At 41.2% G+C, this 17,050-nt stretch overlaps 1 protein-coding gene across 1 annotated transcript in view; it reads right to left on the reverse strand.

Annotated features, from left to right (window-relative positions):
- The window catches only part of C9 (complement C9), a 41,986-nt gene that overhangs the window by 16,392 nt on the left and 8,544 nt on the right, over positions 1-17,050 (reverse strand). Inside the window, exons 2-5 of the mRNA XM_028875595.2 lie at positions 13,022-13,121; positions 12,250-12,394; positions 11,866-12,013; positions 3,747-3,885 (exon numbers count right to left, since the gene is read on the reverse strand). Of these exons, the coding sequence (XP_028731428.1) occupies positions 3,747-3,885; positions 11,866-12,013; positions 12,250-12,394; positions 13,022-13,121 (532 nt within the window). The remainder of the gene's footprint in view (positions 1-3,746; positions 3,886-11,865; positions 12,014-12,249; positions 12,395-13,021; positions 13,122-17,050) is intronic.

Consider the following 17,050-nt stretch of genomic DNA (forward strand, 5'->3'; position numbering starts at 1 on the left):
TACAGTCATGAGGTAGGCAATGTTTTTCTGTTTTCTACACGAGGAAACTGAGTCACAGGATAAGTACTTAACTAAAGATCTCATAACTTCAGGGCTGAGGCAGGGTTCCTACCCACGAAAAATGGGGTTTTAAACCACAGGACATTTGAGATAAGAATTGTCAAGTGAGGGGAGATGAATAAGATGTCATAACAGGCAAGCATAACTTTTTCAAATAACAAGAGAAAATAATTCATTGTCAATGAGTAACCCAAATATGGTTTAAAGATGAACTCATATGGGTTGGCAAGATGGATCAGTGGGTAGTGGTGCTTGCTGCCAAGGCTGATGATGTGGGTTCCATCCCTGGGACCCACATAGTGAAAACAGACAATTAGTCCCTGAAAGTTGCCCTCTGAATTCTATATGAACTCCATTGTGTGTGCATATACTACCACTCACAATAAATAAATATAATGTAATAAAAATTTATTCATCAGGCACAAATCTGAGTAACCTCTCTAAATATGCAGTTGATAATGGGCAATAATAAAGAATGCTTAACTTAGGTTTTGTAGTGAGACACAAAAATGTGATAGATGATTTATTTTACTGACCATTTGAAACTGAAAAAAAAAACTTTGTAAGTTAAAATAGAGATTTCCACTCACAAGAATTCATGTTCATTCATGTATGATATGACAAGCTCAGCTACTTATTTTCCAAGACCATAATAGCTTTGTCCAAGGTCACCACCCGTAGTCATAGCACCAAGGAGACACAGGGACTTAGAGAGAACTCCACTCAAAAGCTCTCTTCCCTGATGGGCACCAAATAAGAACTCAAGCTTACATTCCTTCCTGTGTTTTTATAACCTCGATGGAAAAACTCATTTGGAGGCACTAATCCCACCCAAACTAATAAAAAGTGATTTATAGATTTCATTTATTCCACATTGTGTGAACATAGATTAGTTTTGCAACAGAAAGCTTAATGTGTTTGACTATGGGATACTGTTCCAGATATCCCAGAGGTATAAGTAATGTGCAGGGCAGAAACTATACCTTTCTCCTAAAGTATAAAACACGCTGAAATGTTGAACCTTATGTCTTTCTAGAGGTGGAACAAGGGGAACCAATGTGTTTACTCTCCTGATGTAGGTTGATGTTTAAACCTGGGTGGTCATGTAGCCCATTTTATATCATATAAGTTTCATCTTTATACAGGAGCTACAGAGCTGTTCACAGAGGTTACATTAATTATTGCTTAATCACTGTGGTCAAACTATGTGACCCAAACATGAGAGGGAAAAGGCTTATTTTGTCTCAACATGTCTGAGATTGCAATGAGTCCATCATGGATGCAGTGGGTACACAATGGTAGGAAGTGCATGGTAATGGGCCAACTCTAGAAGAGTGTTAGCATTAGCTGGCAGCTTGCCCGTGTTCAGAAAGCAGAAGCAGAGACATTTAGAATGGATCTAGAGTTGGGATAAATCTTTAAAGGTCTCACCTAGTAACCCGCTTCCTCCAGTCAGGCCCCATGCTGTAAAGGCGACACAATTTCTCAACTCTCAACACAGTAGCGCTGTCTGGGTATTGAGTATTCATACCCATGAACCCATGAAAGACACCTCGCATATTTCACACAGAGAGCCTAACAGTAGTAAAGACTTCATGAGGTTAAGATCTGAGAACTGGCCAGGTGGTGGTGGTGGCGGCGGCGGCGGTGGCGGCGGCGGCGGCACACGCTTTTAATCCCAGCACTCAGGAGGCAGAGGTAGGCGGATCTCTGTGAGTTCGAAGCCAGCCTGGTCTCCAAAGCGAGTTCCAGAAAGGCACAATGCTACACAGAGAAACCCTGTCTTGAAAAAAAAAAAATCTGAGAATTGAAAACAAAATAAGACAACATGCCAACCAACTTTCACCCATTAGTAACGACTAAAGGTGTCATGTATTCTATATTCCATTTAGAAAAGGACTTAAAGTTTTTTACTGACAAAAAGATTTTTTTTTTTGTTTTGTTTTTTTTTTTGTTTTTTAAGACAGGGTTCTCTGTGTAGTTTTGGTGCCTGTCCTGGATCTCGCTCTGTAGCCCAGGCTGGTCTAGAATCCACAGAGATCTACCTGTCTCTGCCTCCTGAGGACTGGGATTAAAGGCAGGGGTCACCACTGCCTGGCTTGACTGAAATTTTTTAGTGACTCATGCTTTTACTCACAGTACCTTAGAGGTAGACGCAAGTAGATCTCTGTGAGTTTGAGGCCAGCCTGGTCTACATAGTGCATTCTAATCTAGACAAGTCTATGTAGTAAGACCCTGGCACACACAAAAACTCATTTATGTTGAGTGTGTATGTATGTAGGCACTGCATGCCATGGAAGTCACATGACAACTTACGGGAATCTCGTTCCTTCTTCTAGACTGTGGGCCCCAAGGATTAAACTCAGACCTTCAGGCATGGTGGCAAGTGGTTTTTTTTTTTTTTTTTTTTTTTTTTTTTTTACCAGCTGAAGCATCTCACCGTCTCAGAAAAGTACTTTTTCGGATATACTCTTGACTTTCACTCACAAAATGTTGTGCTTAAATGAGGGAAACACGACACTATGGAGAAAGACCATAACCTCCAAATTTACCTCAGAGCTGTGGGAACTTGGTGACTTTATTCTAGATCTACAGGTGCAAGAAATATGGCAACGTAATCATTTGTGAACAAAGTGCCAGTCTGGTCCAGACACGAATCCTGAGCATCTACAGGCAAACAGAATAGCTTCATGCTGAAATGGGTAGGGATTTATTTATAATGACAATGTTTTTCAAACAATACCAGTTACACTTTTTAAAAGTCTGTATGCTTTTCAGTCTGGTGGGAGTGACATCTGTGGTGGTATTATATTCCCCAAAATTTTGTGTACCCTAATAAACTTATCTGGGGTCAGAGAACAGAAAAGCCACTAGATACTTAGAATAGACAGTGGTAGCACACACCTTTAATCCTAGCATTCCAGAGGCAGAAATCCATATGTTCAAGGATACAGCCAAGCATGGTTACTCATGCCTTTTAATGCCAGAAAGCGAGCCTTTAATCCCAGGGAGTGGTGGTAGAAAGCAGAAAGGTATATAAGGCATGAGGACTAGGAAAACTAGAAGCTTTTAGCTGGTTAAGTTTTTAGACTTTGAGCAGCACAGTTCAGCTGAGAGCCATTAGTATTAAGACACAGAAGCTTCCAGTCTGAGGAAACAGGATCAGCTGAGAAGTTGGCCAGGTGAGGTTAGCTGTGGCTTGTTCTGTCTCTCTGATCTTCCAGTGTTCACCCCAATACCTGGTTCAGGTTTGATTTTATTAATAAGAACTTTTAAGATTCCTGCTACAGACATCAGCAGAAAGAACTTTCTGGGTATGGAATGAAGAGGACACAATGGGGCTTCTGAAAGGACTAGTTCAAGGAACAGCTGATGTGGAATCAGTTTGATCATTTTGATCATGCATGAAATCTGCTCTGATTTTTAGTCAGTTCGGAAGCCTAGGTGATTCTTATAGAATACAGCTGTTTCACCAAATCTTTATCACTAGGTGTATGTAGTTAGGACTAATGAGAGACTGATGTGTGTTTCTGAAGAGGTCTAAGATACATCTCTCCTTTTAGTGAGCCCCACGCTCACTTTAAATTCTTACTTCATTGAACTCTTCACCGCATCTACTGCTAAATTTTCAAGGCACCTTTTCCCAACCCAAACAAAACAATATGTTTTCTTTTGTGGTGACTTACTTCATAGGCCAGAAAAGCTAAGTTCCAAGGTTTGCGGTAGTACGTCAAAGTGGTTCCATCCCGCACCCGGTCACAGAGGCCGTTGTAGAACTCATTGTCAAAAGGTGTACTCAGGGGATCCGACCCTAAGATGTTCATCCTGAGAAGAAGCAGACAGGGTTGTATGGGTAAATACCACTGTTAATGCAAGGCAGCCTTCCATAGTGTGTGTGTCGGGGACTGAGACAGCTTCAGCTCATGTCATTCTCGCCCAACATGTGTGGGGTTTAATCAGGAGCAGAAGCCAGGGCCTGCTCACTTCGGGGCAGTGGCTTGGCAGAAAGCATGCCTTAGGAGGGTCTTGTAAACTCTTTGGCACCTAGGGCACTGTAAGAGCACAGAAAAGAAGGGCAGGAAGTAGGACACATGGGACCCTCTGGCTCCTGGAGTCTTACCTCTAAGGCCGTTCCTCTTACCTCACATCCCTAGTGAACCAAACGCCAAATGCTGTAACACCAACTATTTAAATTATTTGAGAGCAGAACATCCCAGGGGGGCAGTATAATATACGCATGTAATTTCTCATCTATGAATCAACATCAGGGCTCTTTCTCTTTCTTCCAGTTCCCTTTAAACTTAAGCTTTCCTCCAGCTGTCTTACTGCTTGTCAAGAATCTCACCCCTCCCCCAGGATTATAGTATTCCTGTTAGACTTTCCAAGATGAACATTCAAAAAAAAAAAAAAAAAACAGCATCTGAGCAAGGTATTCTCAAAAGTTCTATGCACCATCCCCTCAGCAAAAATATTTTTATTGGGCAAGCTTTAATTCACAAACACAAAGATCCTTTAGCTATTTTTAATTTTAAACAGAAGTTAAGTTTGATTTCCAGGCTTAAAAACAATATCTGCACAAGAAACTGCTAGCTCTTTGTCAAGTCCACATTTGCGGGTTTGAGGAGCACAGTCATTGTTATGTAGGCAACTTGGACAGTAGATGGCTCTGAGCCCAGGATGCCAAAATGGAAATTTGTTCCACACACCTGTAACTCCCCAAACAGAAACTTTATCCATTGTTCTAGATCACATACCTAACTCCAATTAACAGGATTATAAATCTGTGTATTACCTTCAAGAGCAATTTGTCAGAGCGTGGACGACTTACCATGAGCCCATTGTTGATACAAAACAAAAAATTAAAACAAAGACTATTACCAATGGGTAGTTTAAAACAACTTCAAAATTTTGGCCTATTTTAACTCACTTCGAGGCTACCAAGAAAGCAACATTGTGGCTCTGTAATGGAGGGACAGTGGAGGACTTTATTTGTAAAGGTTGAGAGACAGATAAAATGAACTCAATGCCTAACCTGCCCAAAAGACCTTTCCCAGATCTGACGTTCCAACACAGAGTTGAAAATTAGAGTGATGAGCTCAAAAAAGACACAGGAACAAATGCCCGGACATTGTGGCTGCTTTATTTCCTTTAATATTCCATCACTTGTTTGTGCTCTGTTTGTTTGCCCATCCCTGCATCCATAGCCCTCCCCACGGCATCATGGGAGGCTTCGTGCTCAACCACGTCAGTTGCTTTGGCCAGAGGCGTGTTGTGGAGAGAAGCCTCTGGACACGAAGAGGCCTCGCGTGTCCCCCCTGGCTTTCCTTTATTTGTGCGATCACCTTGAGAAGGGCTTCCGACGGAAGCTGCTGCTCCTCTTCAGCTCGGCTGCTCCTGCAGCCCCAGCCTGTATTTCACCAAACCGTAGCGGGAAGCAGTGCCAACCTAGCCACCACTGTAGCTCAAAAGCAGGGAAGCCTGTCAAGCCCAGTCTTGTGACTAATCGCTTCTTGTCTTCATCTCACTGAGGGCTGGATGCCATTCATCCACCCTGAAGTCATGCAGCAGTGGAAAGAACAGATAATGTCTTTGTTTCTGGGACAGAAGTTCACCGACGTGTTATGGGACAGCGAGCGTTGTCTGGCTATCACACCTTCAGTAGACTCCTTCAGAGAACAATGAAACTCACCTTCCTTTCGAATGAGTAACCTTTGGGTGACTAATTACTACATCTATGTGTTTGTAAGAAATGGGGTGATGTGGATATAGTTAATACACAATTGTCTCCCACAAAAATTCCTTGGAAGTTGAGGGGGGTTGGAATATAATTATCTATTTAAAAATTAGTTTGGGAAGAATATACTGTGTCAAATAAGTAGTATAAGTAAATGCTGTATAAGGTCCATGTTATACAAGGAAGAGAGCATCATGGGAAAATCATAAAAGGAGTTTAGGTGGTTTGGTTTGGGCTTTGATGGGTTTCAAACTGGGATGGTGCTGGGCGTACAGGAGGAATGATATGGGCAAGATCTCACATGTGGCACACTTGAGGGGTAGTATTCTTACTTGTGTACCTTCTAGAGGAATTTAATTAGTTATGCCTTCCTAAACATTTTAATGAGGCACCTAATGTTTTTCATCTTAAGCCTAAATAGTTGCAAAAGATATAATTTCCCATCAGCCTATGAATACCTACTAAAAATATAATTACTGTTCTATATGGAAAAATAAATATAATATATATCAATGGGATAATAAAGGAGCACATAGTCCTCCCACAGAATTTTAACTTAATATAAAATACAATATAATTTATATTGAATAATCTTGTTGATCACCTTTTCATGCTTTGCTGTATCAAAATATATTAATTGAATATTTTAAGTATTAATTGAATATATTAAGTATTAAATTAAACATATTTAAAGTATGTTCCTTGATCATAGAGTGTAAGTATTAAAACACATTGTAAGTGGTATATATAAGTATGTTAAAAATTTTTTTTTCAAGACAGGGTTTCTCATGTAGCTTTGCGCCTTTTCCTAGAGCTCACTTGGTAGCCCAGGCTGGCCTTGAACTCACAGAGATTCCTCCTGGCTCTGCCTGCTGAGTGCTGGGATTAAAGACGTGTGTCACCACTGCCCAGCACTAAAAAAATTTTTAAGTCATTATCAAACCAAGTAAAAATTGTATTGGAAAGCTATCCCAGTGAAATGAATTGGCCTTCTTTTCAAATTAATAGATAAATTTCTATATCTGTAGATAAATGTTACTTAGTGCTCCTAAGAGACAGGGCTCAGCACCAATATTACTTTACTTTCACTTCCCATTTTATGGATGGAAATGATGATGAATTTACTCACATGGATAAGAAGATAAGAGTAGAAGGCATTTTGTTACAGTAATGTCATTCAATTTCTTAATCTTATGTATATCAAAAAGATTGCACACATAGTAGCCTTTTATAAAAATTGCTTTATAGTCCATTTACTGATTATTTGTTAGAATTTTTAAAAAGTGGAGACCATTTTATTCCTAAGGCATTAGAGTCTAATTGAGCCCGAAGATCTGGAATTGGGTCTTGGGTTTTCTACCATGTAGTATTAGTGAGGTGGATGAGCGGTTATTTGGCTTTTGGAAGGTAGATGATAGGTGTGAAAAGGCTGCTAGAGACCTGGAGGCATGTATCACAGTTGGTAGAGTGTTTGTCTCACGTGCATGAAGACCTAGGTTCAGTCCTCAGCACTACACACAGCCTGGTATGGTGGAACAAACCTATGATCGTGAGCTACACAGAAAGTTCCTGTCTTAAAAGAAATAGTGATGGATTTAACAACAACAACAACAACAAAATATGCAAGAAAGGATGTAGCAGCTATGGCCTCGCATTTCTAAATTTTATGAAAAACAGTACGTATGGAGGTTGAGTCTTAGTGTTAGATCAGTTACATAATTAATAGTTGAGGAAACTATGACTTAAAGCTTACTTGCCACCCTCCTGAAGGTTCTTATGTGCCCTTTGCTGTGCATAGTCCAGTTTGAAGGATATTGTTTCACAGAATATCACATTGACCAGTTGGCTGGATCCATCTGGAAAGTTACAGAAGCCAATAAAGTCTAAAGCACCACTAAGGGAGAAATGTTTCAAAAACCTTTGACTCGATTCCACTCCTACAGAGACAGCCAGTCTGCTCTAAAATGAGCCAATATTTTTCTGCCAAGAAACATGAAAAGTGCTCATGAATAGAAAAGTCATCACCTGGGAAATTTTAAGAAAAACGTGTTCTTTGGCAGTGTTGAGACATGGTTGCTTCCACAGCTGCCCCAGAACCACTGGCAGCTCCAATTCACCAGGTGAATGACAAGAAAGCTCCCTTCACAGAAGTAGAGTTATGCTTAGATCACAAAAAAAGGCATTCCTTACATATTGCACATCATTTACAGCTGGTTTTGATTTGTGCTTTTTCAATGAATGCAAGATGGGCTGGAGGACTTCCCTGAACATTTGTGGAGGATCTCAGATGCCTACAAGACAGAAGTCTGAAACATTTGTAAGACAATGGAATTCTGCCAGAATAGCAACTTACATGAGAGTCCTTCAAATGGATAAAGATTAACTCATTACATCAAGTTCCTGTGACTTGCCCATGTAGAGAGTAGGGGTGTATGAAACAGTAGGTTGGATCCTTTGGGGTTTCCCAGACTGAACTGTGAAGAAGCACTTGCTAAGCATACTGCTCTGAGGGGCTTCTTTTTATTCCTGTGGTGGTCTCATTGAGGAATGCACCCCATAGGTTCAGGTATTTGAACGCTGGATCTCCAGTTGGTGCTGCTGTTTGGAAAGGTTTAAGAGGTGTGGCCTTGCTAGAGGAAGTATGTCACTGGGGTCAGGCTTTGAGATGATATAACTTCACCCTATTTCCATCTCTCTCTGCTTCTTTCTTGAGTTAGAAGGTGTGATCTCTCAGCTTCCTGCTTCTCCCACCATGCCCGTGTGAGGTCATGTCTTCCTGCCATGACAGACTCCTATGTGTCTGGAACTGTAAGCCCAAATAAACTCTTCTTTCTATAAGTTACTTTGATCTTAATATTTTCTCATAACAACAGAAAAGTAACTAATGCAATCCTCATTACCTTTATTTCACATGTATTTCAAAGCTATGTGGGAATGATAGAAGTTTATTATAAATATCCAAAGTTCATAGAATTACTTATAATCATATAACAAAACATCTTTAAACTTCTAGATATTAATGGCTGATTTGCTAATCAAAGTATTCTAATATATAAATATTGAAAGAGAGAGAGAGAGAGAGAGAGAGAGAGAGAGAGAGAGAGAGAGAGAGAGAGAGAAAGGGGGGTCTGGCTGCACAGTCAAAGCTGCTTTTGAATGAATGATCCTCCTGCCTTAGCCTCCCAAGTGTTAGAATTTTTTTTTTTTTTTGGTTTTTCAAGACAGGGTTTCTCTGCGTAGCTTTGTGCCTTTCCTGGAGCTCACTTGGTAGCCCAGGCTGGCCTCGAACTCACAGAGATCCGCCTGCTCTGCCTCCCGAGTGCTGGTATTAAAGGCGTGCGCCACCACCGCCCAGCCCAAGTGTTAGAATTATGGGCATGATAATAAATAGCTGCTTAAAGCATGTCATTTTTCATTACCTTTATTCACTTTGTGTGTGTGTGTGTGTGTGTGTGTGTGTGTGTGTGTGTGATGCAGGTGTCACGGAGCAAGTGTGGAAGTCAGAGGACAACCTACAGAAGTTGAGTTCCAGGGATCAGACTTAGAATGTCAGACTCAGTGTCAAGTGCCTCCGCCCACTGAACCATTTCACTGGCCCATGGACTATCATTTTGCAAGCTTAGTTCTGCTTTTCAGAAAAGGCCTTGACTTTAGGTCTTTGAAGTGGTTTGGAGAAGTGTGGGGGTGGGGGTGGTGAAAAGGAGAAGGGAAAAGAGGTGTGGTAGAGAAAACATGGCTCTATGCGATACAGAGACACTTGGGTTTAGTTCCCTGAAACACTCACCAAATGGCTTAAATTATTTCATTTAGTTCTTATTTACAAAATGAATATAAAAGCATCCCCCGACAAAGTCACAGGGTCATGCTGACAATCGATAGAAATGTACAAAGTGAGTCCGAACAATTCAAGGCATTATGCAAATGACAGTAGTAGTAGCCTTTATGAAAACTAAACTTGTTAAGGATTTTTGCTCCTAATAGTAGGAAATTCAATAAAATGTGTTGATAGACTGAATCTGTCAGGACCTACCTCATTTTCCATGTCTGCAGCTGATCTTTCCCATAGCATCAGCCTTGATGGCTCAGCCTTATGATGTTCCCCAACACCACCCCTGACTGTAATAAAGCATGAGGTTTTAAAAGTTCTTTGCCAGTTCTCTAGGATGTCTCCTTAAGAAACTTGCCGGCAAATGCTGTTACAACTTTTTCTCCCTGCCTCCCCTCCCCCCCCAACAAAGGAAAGCATTAGATTATGAATGATTGTTTTTTCAGTCAAGTAGGCCAACATTTCTGTATTCTTTTCCCGTAAGACAAACTATAAATTTGCACTGAGTGAGAATAAATAACATATGTGATTCCCTGTTTCAAGTTCTTTCATTGAGATTAGAGATAAAACTTTTTTTCCCCTGAGGAAAGATGAAGAGGGGTTTGGGATAATTTGAGTCCATAGCAATCTGCTTAGAAGAGTTTTGGACAACCCTGTACTGTTAACTGCCATTTGCTAAGATTCCTGGCCTAAGACAGTCCATTTGATTCACAAACACAGCTTTTAAGCTAAGGGCCAAAGGCACTGTGGGTAATATTTGAAAGTCATTTGAGTAAGGTTTTTATGAAGTGAATAAATGGTGTGTGAAACATTTATCTTGTGCCTGACTCTTGATAGCCTAGAATTTTGTTCTTATGTTCATTACATGGATGTTTCCTCTGACCTCAGAGAATAGACATCTTTACTTTCAGCCACATCCAATAATGAAGAATTAGTCCTCAGTGTAGGGTTTTTTGACCCCAGTATCACTGACAACGTGGGGCTGTGAGGTAGTAGATGCTCAACATCAACATTGCTCGCCTCTCACCTCTAGTGTCAGGAGCGCCCTCTAGTGTTGTCCTCCACAAGCACTGACCATTCAAATGCTCTTTAGCATTCATAGGTGTTTCTTGTGTGAGAATCACTGGACCCAAGAAAGTGTATCATTCTAATCTTCTTCCACTGTGTTCTTACCGTCTCTGCCATCTTCTGCCTTCTCCCCATCTTCATTTCAATTCTGAACCTCTGTCCCTGAGTTTCATCCTAGGAGTTTCCATCCTATCAGATATTACCAGTGTTTCAGAAGGTACCTATGAATAGGTTTTTTTATCCATTAAATAATTCACCTGCTTATCTACCCACCAACTATTCACTGAGCATCTATTTTGAGTCAAGAATGAAGCTATAAGGATAAAGAAAATCATGGCATGCTAGATGGTGAAATAGAACCATTTACTCCTATCAGTGCAAGATGTGAGAACACCTACCTGCATCTCTGTCACGGGCGAAATTATCCAGCTCAAGATAGTTAAGCAAACTAAGCACTGAATGTCCCTGGAATGCCTTGCAACTGGAATGGAATAGATCAGGACCTCAGATCTGTCATCCTCCCGATTCCTGGAGCACAGGTATCTGCAGAATCCTCTCTGCTCCATATACTCCCACGTTCCAAACTCCTAAACTTCCTTTAGAGCTCACAACCCAGAGCCCCTTCATTTTGTGTGGAGAATGAGTTGCCTGTCAACTTTCTACAACGAGACCCCCAAACCCTATTACCCTCTGGCATTTATAAGGTAGTCTTTTGATACCATTTCTTCTTGCTCAACTGCAGAATGCTTGAACCTCCTCAGAATTTATAATCAGTTATCAATTCAAGAAACATGACAGTGAAGGGTGTCCATCCTAGGAATTCAGATGTTGTAATGGACTTGCCACATCTGCTGGGGGATATTTAATTCTAAATGTTGACATGTCGTGTCAGTGTTGCTGTGGTCTTCCTGACATTTGTGCATGAGATGCACCATCTCCTACTGACTGAGAGTGAAACTCAGCCAATGGACTCCTACTGAGGCCAGGTGGTATCCCAGCATACTAACTACATATTCTGGGGCCTCAAATGAATACAGACTACAGTTTGCATCAACTGTGTCCTTGGTATAAATCCCTTCTATGTATTCTTTGCCATGGGGAAAGAGTTGGAGGCCATTTCCATTCATTCATTTTCTCCTGGACAGATAGATTCAAGTGAAATGCGTGGAATACAAACCCATAGCCTGCTGTTCGTCCCAGCTCAGATTCTTCTACCACTCTGTCACGGCAGGGGGGTCGTGGATCGCTGTCACAGTTATCCTCATCCGAAAAATCTCCACAGTCGTTGTCACCGTTACACAGAAGTCGCCTCTTTATGCACCTGCCTGCAGTCAAAATCAGGAAACATACTGAGTGTAATGTTAAATTTTCTCATATGCTGAGGTCACTGTAGGCACTTTAACATTGAAAGTTAGTGCTAGACACACTTGAGTTCTTTCTGTAGAGTACATAGCTATCCCTTATTGGGAAGCCATTATATGTCTACCTATGAAATATGGATTTATTTTCACTCACTAGTGTACACAGAAGGCTATAGAGAGCAACTGGACTCTCAGATCACCTGTTCCACATTGGAAGTCATTCCCACAGTTGTCCTGTGCCTCCTGACACTCCTCAGTCGGTACACACTGTTGTCTGTCTCCCAAAGCATCAACACAGCTTTTCCCATGAAATTGTCCAAAGGCTTCAATGCTTCTTGAGCGAAACTACAAACAATCAAAAAAAGGACAGCTGAAAATATTATATTTCCTAATGTAAAAGTGGATTGTGGTCTAAAGCACTGGTCCTCAACCTTTCCAATGCTGCAATTCTTTAATACAGTTTATCCTGTTGTGGTGACCCCCATCATAAAATTACTTTCATTGCTCCCTCGTAACTGTAATTTTACTACTCTTATGAATTATAATGTAAATATCTGTCTTTTCGAATGGTCTTAGACAACCCCTATGAAAGAGTCATTTGACCCTCAAAAGGGATCAAGACCTACAAGTTGAGCACTGCTGGAATAAAGCAACATCTACACCACTTCAGGCCCCACACCCAATGGGCCCATGATTTTAAGAGAGAAGTGGAAGAAACCACCACTGATATCACTTAACAATAGTACTTCACCTTCTAGGTTGTGGAGTCTCTTACACACACGAAATATCATAAACATCTACCCAGTCTGCTGTTCAACATGCAGGTTTCTTAATCAGATCAGACACATTCATTTCAGTGATTACCTTTTCCTGGGGTGGAATTTGTTTCTGGGGGTCCCTGCCCCCTAGCCATTTCTGTGAAGATGCCAGTTTTCATTTGAGGAGGTCAGGTGAGTGGATTCAAATGCTTACCATTTCTTTGAGGCAAGGATCACACTGTGACCATTCACTCCATGGGCTCATTCTGCAGTCTATGGGCAACAGAGAGTCTTCTCTTTCTATGAATGCTTCACTACAATGAAGATGAAAAAGTATCCATTTAAAATGACCATTATGTACACCTCTTTCCAAGAAGCCTTCCAAAACCAATTTTATGTATTTACTACTTTTCCATCCTTAAATCATAGTGTTTATTCTACACACACACACACACACACACACACACACACACACACACACACACACACAAATAGGTATATACGTGTATGTGTATACATGTTTGTGCATGTGTCTGTGTGTATGTGCATATGCAGATGTACGTGGATGTAGTTGAGGCAAAAGCTCTTCAGATGTCTTCCTTAGGTGGTCTGCTTTAGTTTTTGAGACAGGGTCTCTCACTGGATCTGGAGCTTGTAGATTTAGCTGTGCTGGGAAGCCCCCCCCCAACTCTAGGGATCTATTTGTTTCTGTCCCCTCCTCCACCCCAGTTGGCTTACGAATGCACTCTACCATAACTGGCTATAAGTAGTGGCCTGTGGATTTGAACTCAGGTCTTCACACGTGTGTTTACTTTACCGACTGATTCATCTCGCCAGCTCTCTCTATATTCCTTACTGTGTGTCCCATGACACTTGAGCACATGGTATTCTATATCTTCAATTCATTCTTTTGTTTAATTCTAACTTACCAACAACAGCAGTAATGATGGTAACAAGGACAACCAGCAAGGTGTCCTGATGGGTATTTTTTTTTTTTTTTACAAGTATGTGGTGAAGTCATTGAAGCTGGAAATCTTGTTACACTTTCTTTGTGCATCTCACTCATCCCCTGAGAGGCTGGCAAAGCCTGGAGTTGCCTGGCTCTCTTGCAAAGTTAAGCCAGCCAGCCCAACCATTCCTGTAGCAAACACCTCGTAAACCAACTCCCTGCCCCCCAACTCCCATGCTTACGTTCCAAAAGAGATGCTTTCCTGCTTTATAGCCCACTTCAGGACTTATTCATGATCTTTTGGAGCTTCAGCATCATGTGTTTTAGCACTTACAGCTTCCCCTTCCATCTCTAGGCACAGTGCTCAGCCTTAGTTCTCAGCCATTCTAGTTCCAGATGGTTTTACCATTTGGTTTACCATTGCGTCTCTTCTTACCACAGCCCCGCCTTGGATACGTCATCCCATTAAGTGACAAGGAAGAGACACGGACGGCAAAACAAAACAGAAGCTACCCAACCAGAGTCTTACAGATATTTTACCTCTGCTTTCCTAGCTCAGCATCTGTCCTATTAAAACTCTTACACCAGGAAGAGGTCCAGGTCGGGTCAGTCCCTCCACAAGAATGTTTTAGAGCTCAGCTCCAATTTGAAGCTGATTAGCTGAGTGTCTCCTCCTATTACTCTTCTTCATAGTTATCTCCCTCCAGTATAGTGCAGTGTATCATATGAAGTTAAGCCAATAAACGAGCCAGTTAGCCATCCTCTCCACACTCCAGTTTTTGCCAGTGGTCTCATCTCTCTCCTGCCCTCCATGCCAACACATTTTTTTAAAACACTGCAATAAATACTTTTATGTCTCTCTCTTCCCTCAACAAGTCTCATGTCCTTCAGACATTCATGCTTCTTGAGCCATTTCAAATTCCTCCGTGCTTCCTTTTCCTGCAAAGTGCTTGAAAAAGTACCTTGCGCTCTGATCTGTCTCCTTCCCTCCCGACCATTCTCTAACTCTCTTGCCCCATGCCCTCTGCCCTTGCTCATCAGGGATGGTCCTGTGGCTTACTCACTTCCTCTCAGTCATTATCTTATTGGCTTCTCCTCACCATCTACTGCAATTGGCCACTCGTATTCAGTATTTCCTTTTCTCCTCTTTTTAATTCCTTGGCAGGTTCATAGCGGTACGTGATGATTTGTAGTCATCTCGGCTCCATTCTCCTCTCTCATCCCCACTCTGACCTGCTGAAACCCTTCTTATGCTTCCAGAGCTTCTCTTGTGTGTGACCCACTCAGTTTAATTAGGGTTGCTTTCATGAGTGAGGGTGGGAGGTTATTTTCTGGGACAAAGGCAACTTAGCACTTAGCTACTGGGTATGGATGTTGTGCATCCATAACAATGTACCCAGTCTTGCTTTGCATTTATGCAGATAACCAAGAGGCAGAGAGTTCATGTCATGTCTAAAAGACATATCTTTGCTGTATATCTCTCCATCCTATGACTCTTAAATTCTTTCCTCCTTTTTCTGCAGTTCTCCACAATCCATGAAGGGGATGATATAGTGGACCCTTTTATGACCAAGTATTCCACCATTTCTTTTCTTAGCTGAGCAACACCAGACTCCTTTTTCTCATATCTTTTCTCTGCTATTTTTAACTGCTCTATTTTCCTCTTTGGATTCTCTTCCTCCACAGTCCTTCAAGCGCTATTTATTCATTGAGGTGCAGTCATTAAATTCTCCTCCCCTCCCTTCCCTCCCCTTCCCTCACCTCTTGTCTCCTACCTCTCCTCTCCCTTCCCACCCCCTCCTCTCTTCTCCCATCTCCTGTTTTCTCTCTTCTCCTATACTTTTCCCAGATCCATGGTTTCCACATGTGTGCTAATGATACCCAGACAGAGATAAACGTGCTGTCCAGACATCTTCCTGAAGTTTAAACTTTCACATCCAATTCTCAACTCTCCATCTGTACTTGGACATCTTCATGGCCCATTGACCTCAATGTTTTCCCAAATGAATTCATTATTTTCCTTTTCTTTCAGGACTGCTCTTTCATTTATGAGTTATCCTAGCCAAAGACAGGGTGTTACTTGTGTAATTCTCTATCCCCCCCTCATTTCTGACATCTAATTGAGCACTGAAACCTGTTGTTGGCAGTCTTGTAAATGATTTTCCAATCCATCCTTACTTCCTAATATCTTCCAGATGTTCTTCTGGTTTACACTAATATAACATCTCTTCTAGCTGACTCTGGTAATTTTTTCTCACTTAGTTTACATATGGCATCCAGAGGGATCTTTTAAAAAAGCAAACTTAATGTTACCCTGCCCCTACTGAAAACTCTCCAATAGTTAGAAAGACTACTTGTGTGACAAGGCTCACATCTTTCTATATGGTATGGAGACTGCCCCCTAGAGATATTTAAAACCCTTGGTCTCTATGAGTGTTATTTACACATCAAAAGAGACTTTGCAGACATGATGCATGGGAAGTTATCCTTTGCTTTTTAGTGGACTCATTCTAATCATGTGAGATCTTAAAAGGAGAGTTATTCATTGAGGAATAAAGAAAAAAGAGGCAAGAGAAACCCAAGATCTGAAAAGAGATTTCATCTATATTGCCAACTCTGGAAATGAAAGAATGGGACAATAATTAACACTAAAGTCTTTTTGAAAAAAATCATATAGAAACCTACTACTGTAGAAGCTTCCTAAAATATATACATATATCAAAGGAATGTAAGTGGAATTACCCTATAAAAGGGATATAGTACCTCAACTAGGTATCATATGCTACCAAATAAAGTAGTCAGTACTCGGAATGGGTTATATATTTTAAGTTGTTTGTCAATGGGGTCTCATAGGCCTCCTAAACATTATAGGCTGTGGCCGATGCTCTTGGTTACAACTTGACAGTCAGACCCTATTACTGAAAACTTGTGTCATTCAACACGGAGAACTGTAGCTGGTACCTAACTGGAAGCTTCATCTTTAGTGGCTAGCATCCATAGCCCTGGAATGTGTTGTGCACATGACTGGAGGGGGAAAGTAATCACCACTCCTCCCAGTTATGAACATTGTGAACCACAATAATGAATTGCCTAGTCAGGTATACCCACTAGTACCATAGTGGCAGAAATGTGGGAGTAACCAATCATCTTTTAAAATTGGACTTGAGGCCAAATCCATGCTCTCCAGATTAGCCCTCACTTTCTGGAAATATAGGTTAAAAATTTGTAACACAGATGCCAAAACTCCTAGCAGAATCTTTCTATAAGATGTATGTTTGAAGTTGCCTAGCTAAG

The sequence above is a fragment of the Peromyscus leucopus genome, chromosome 11 (genome assembly GCF_004664715.2).
Source record: "Peromyscus leucopus breed LL Stock chromosome 11, UCI_PerLeu_2.1, whole genome shotgun sequence".
NCBI lineage: Eukaryota > Metazoa > Chordata > Mammalia > Rodentia > Cricetidae > Peromyscus > Peromyscus leucopus.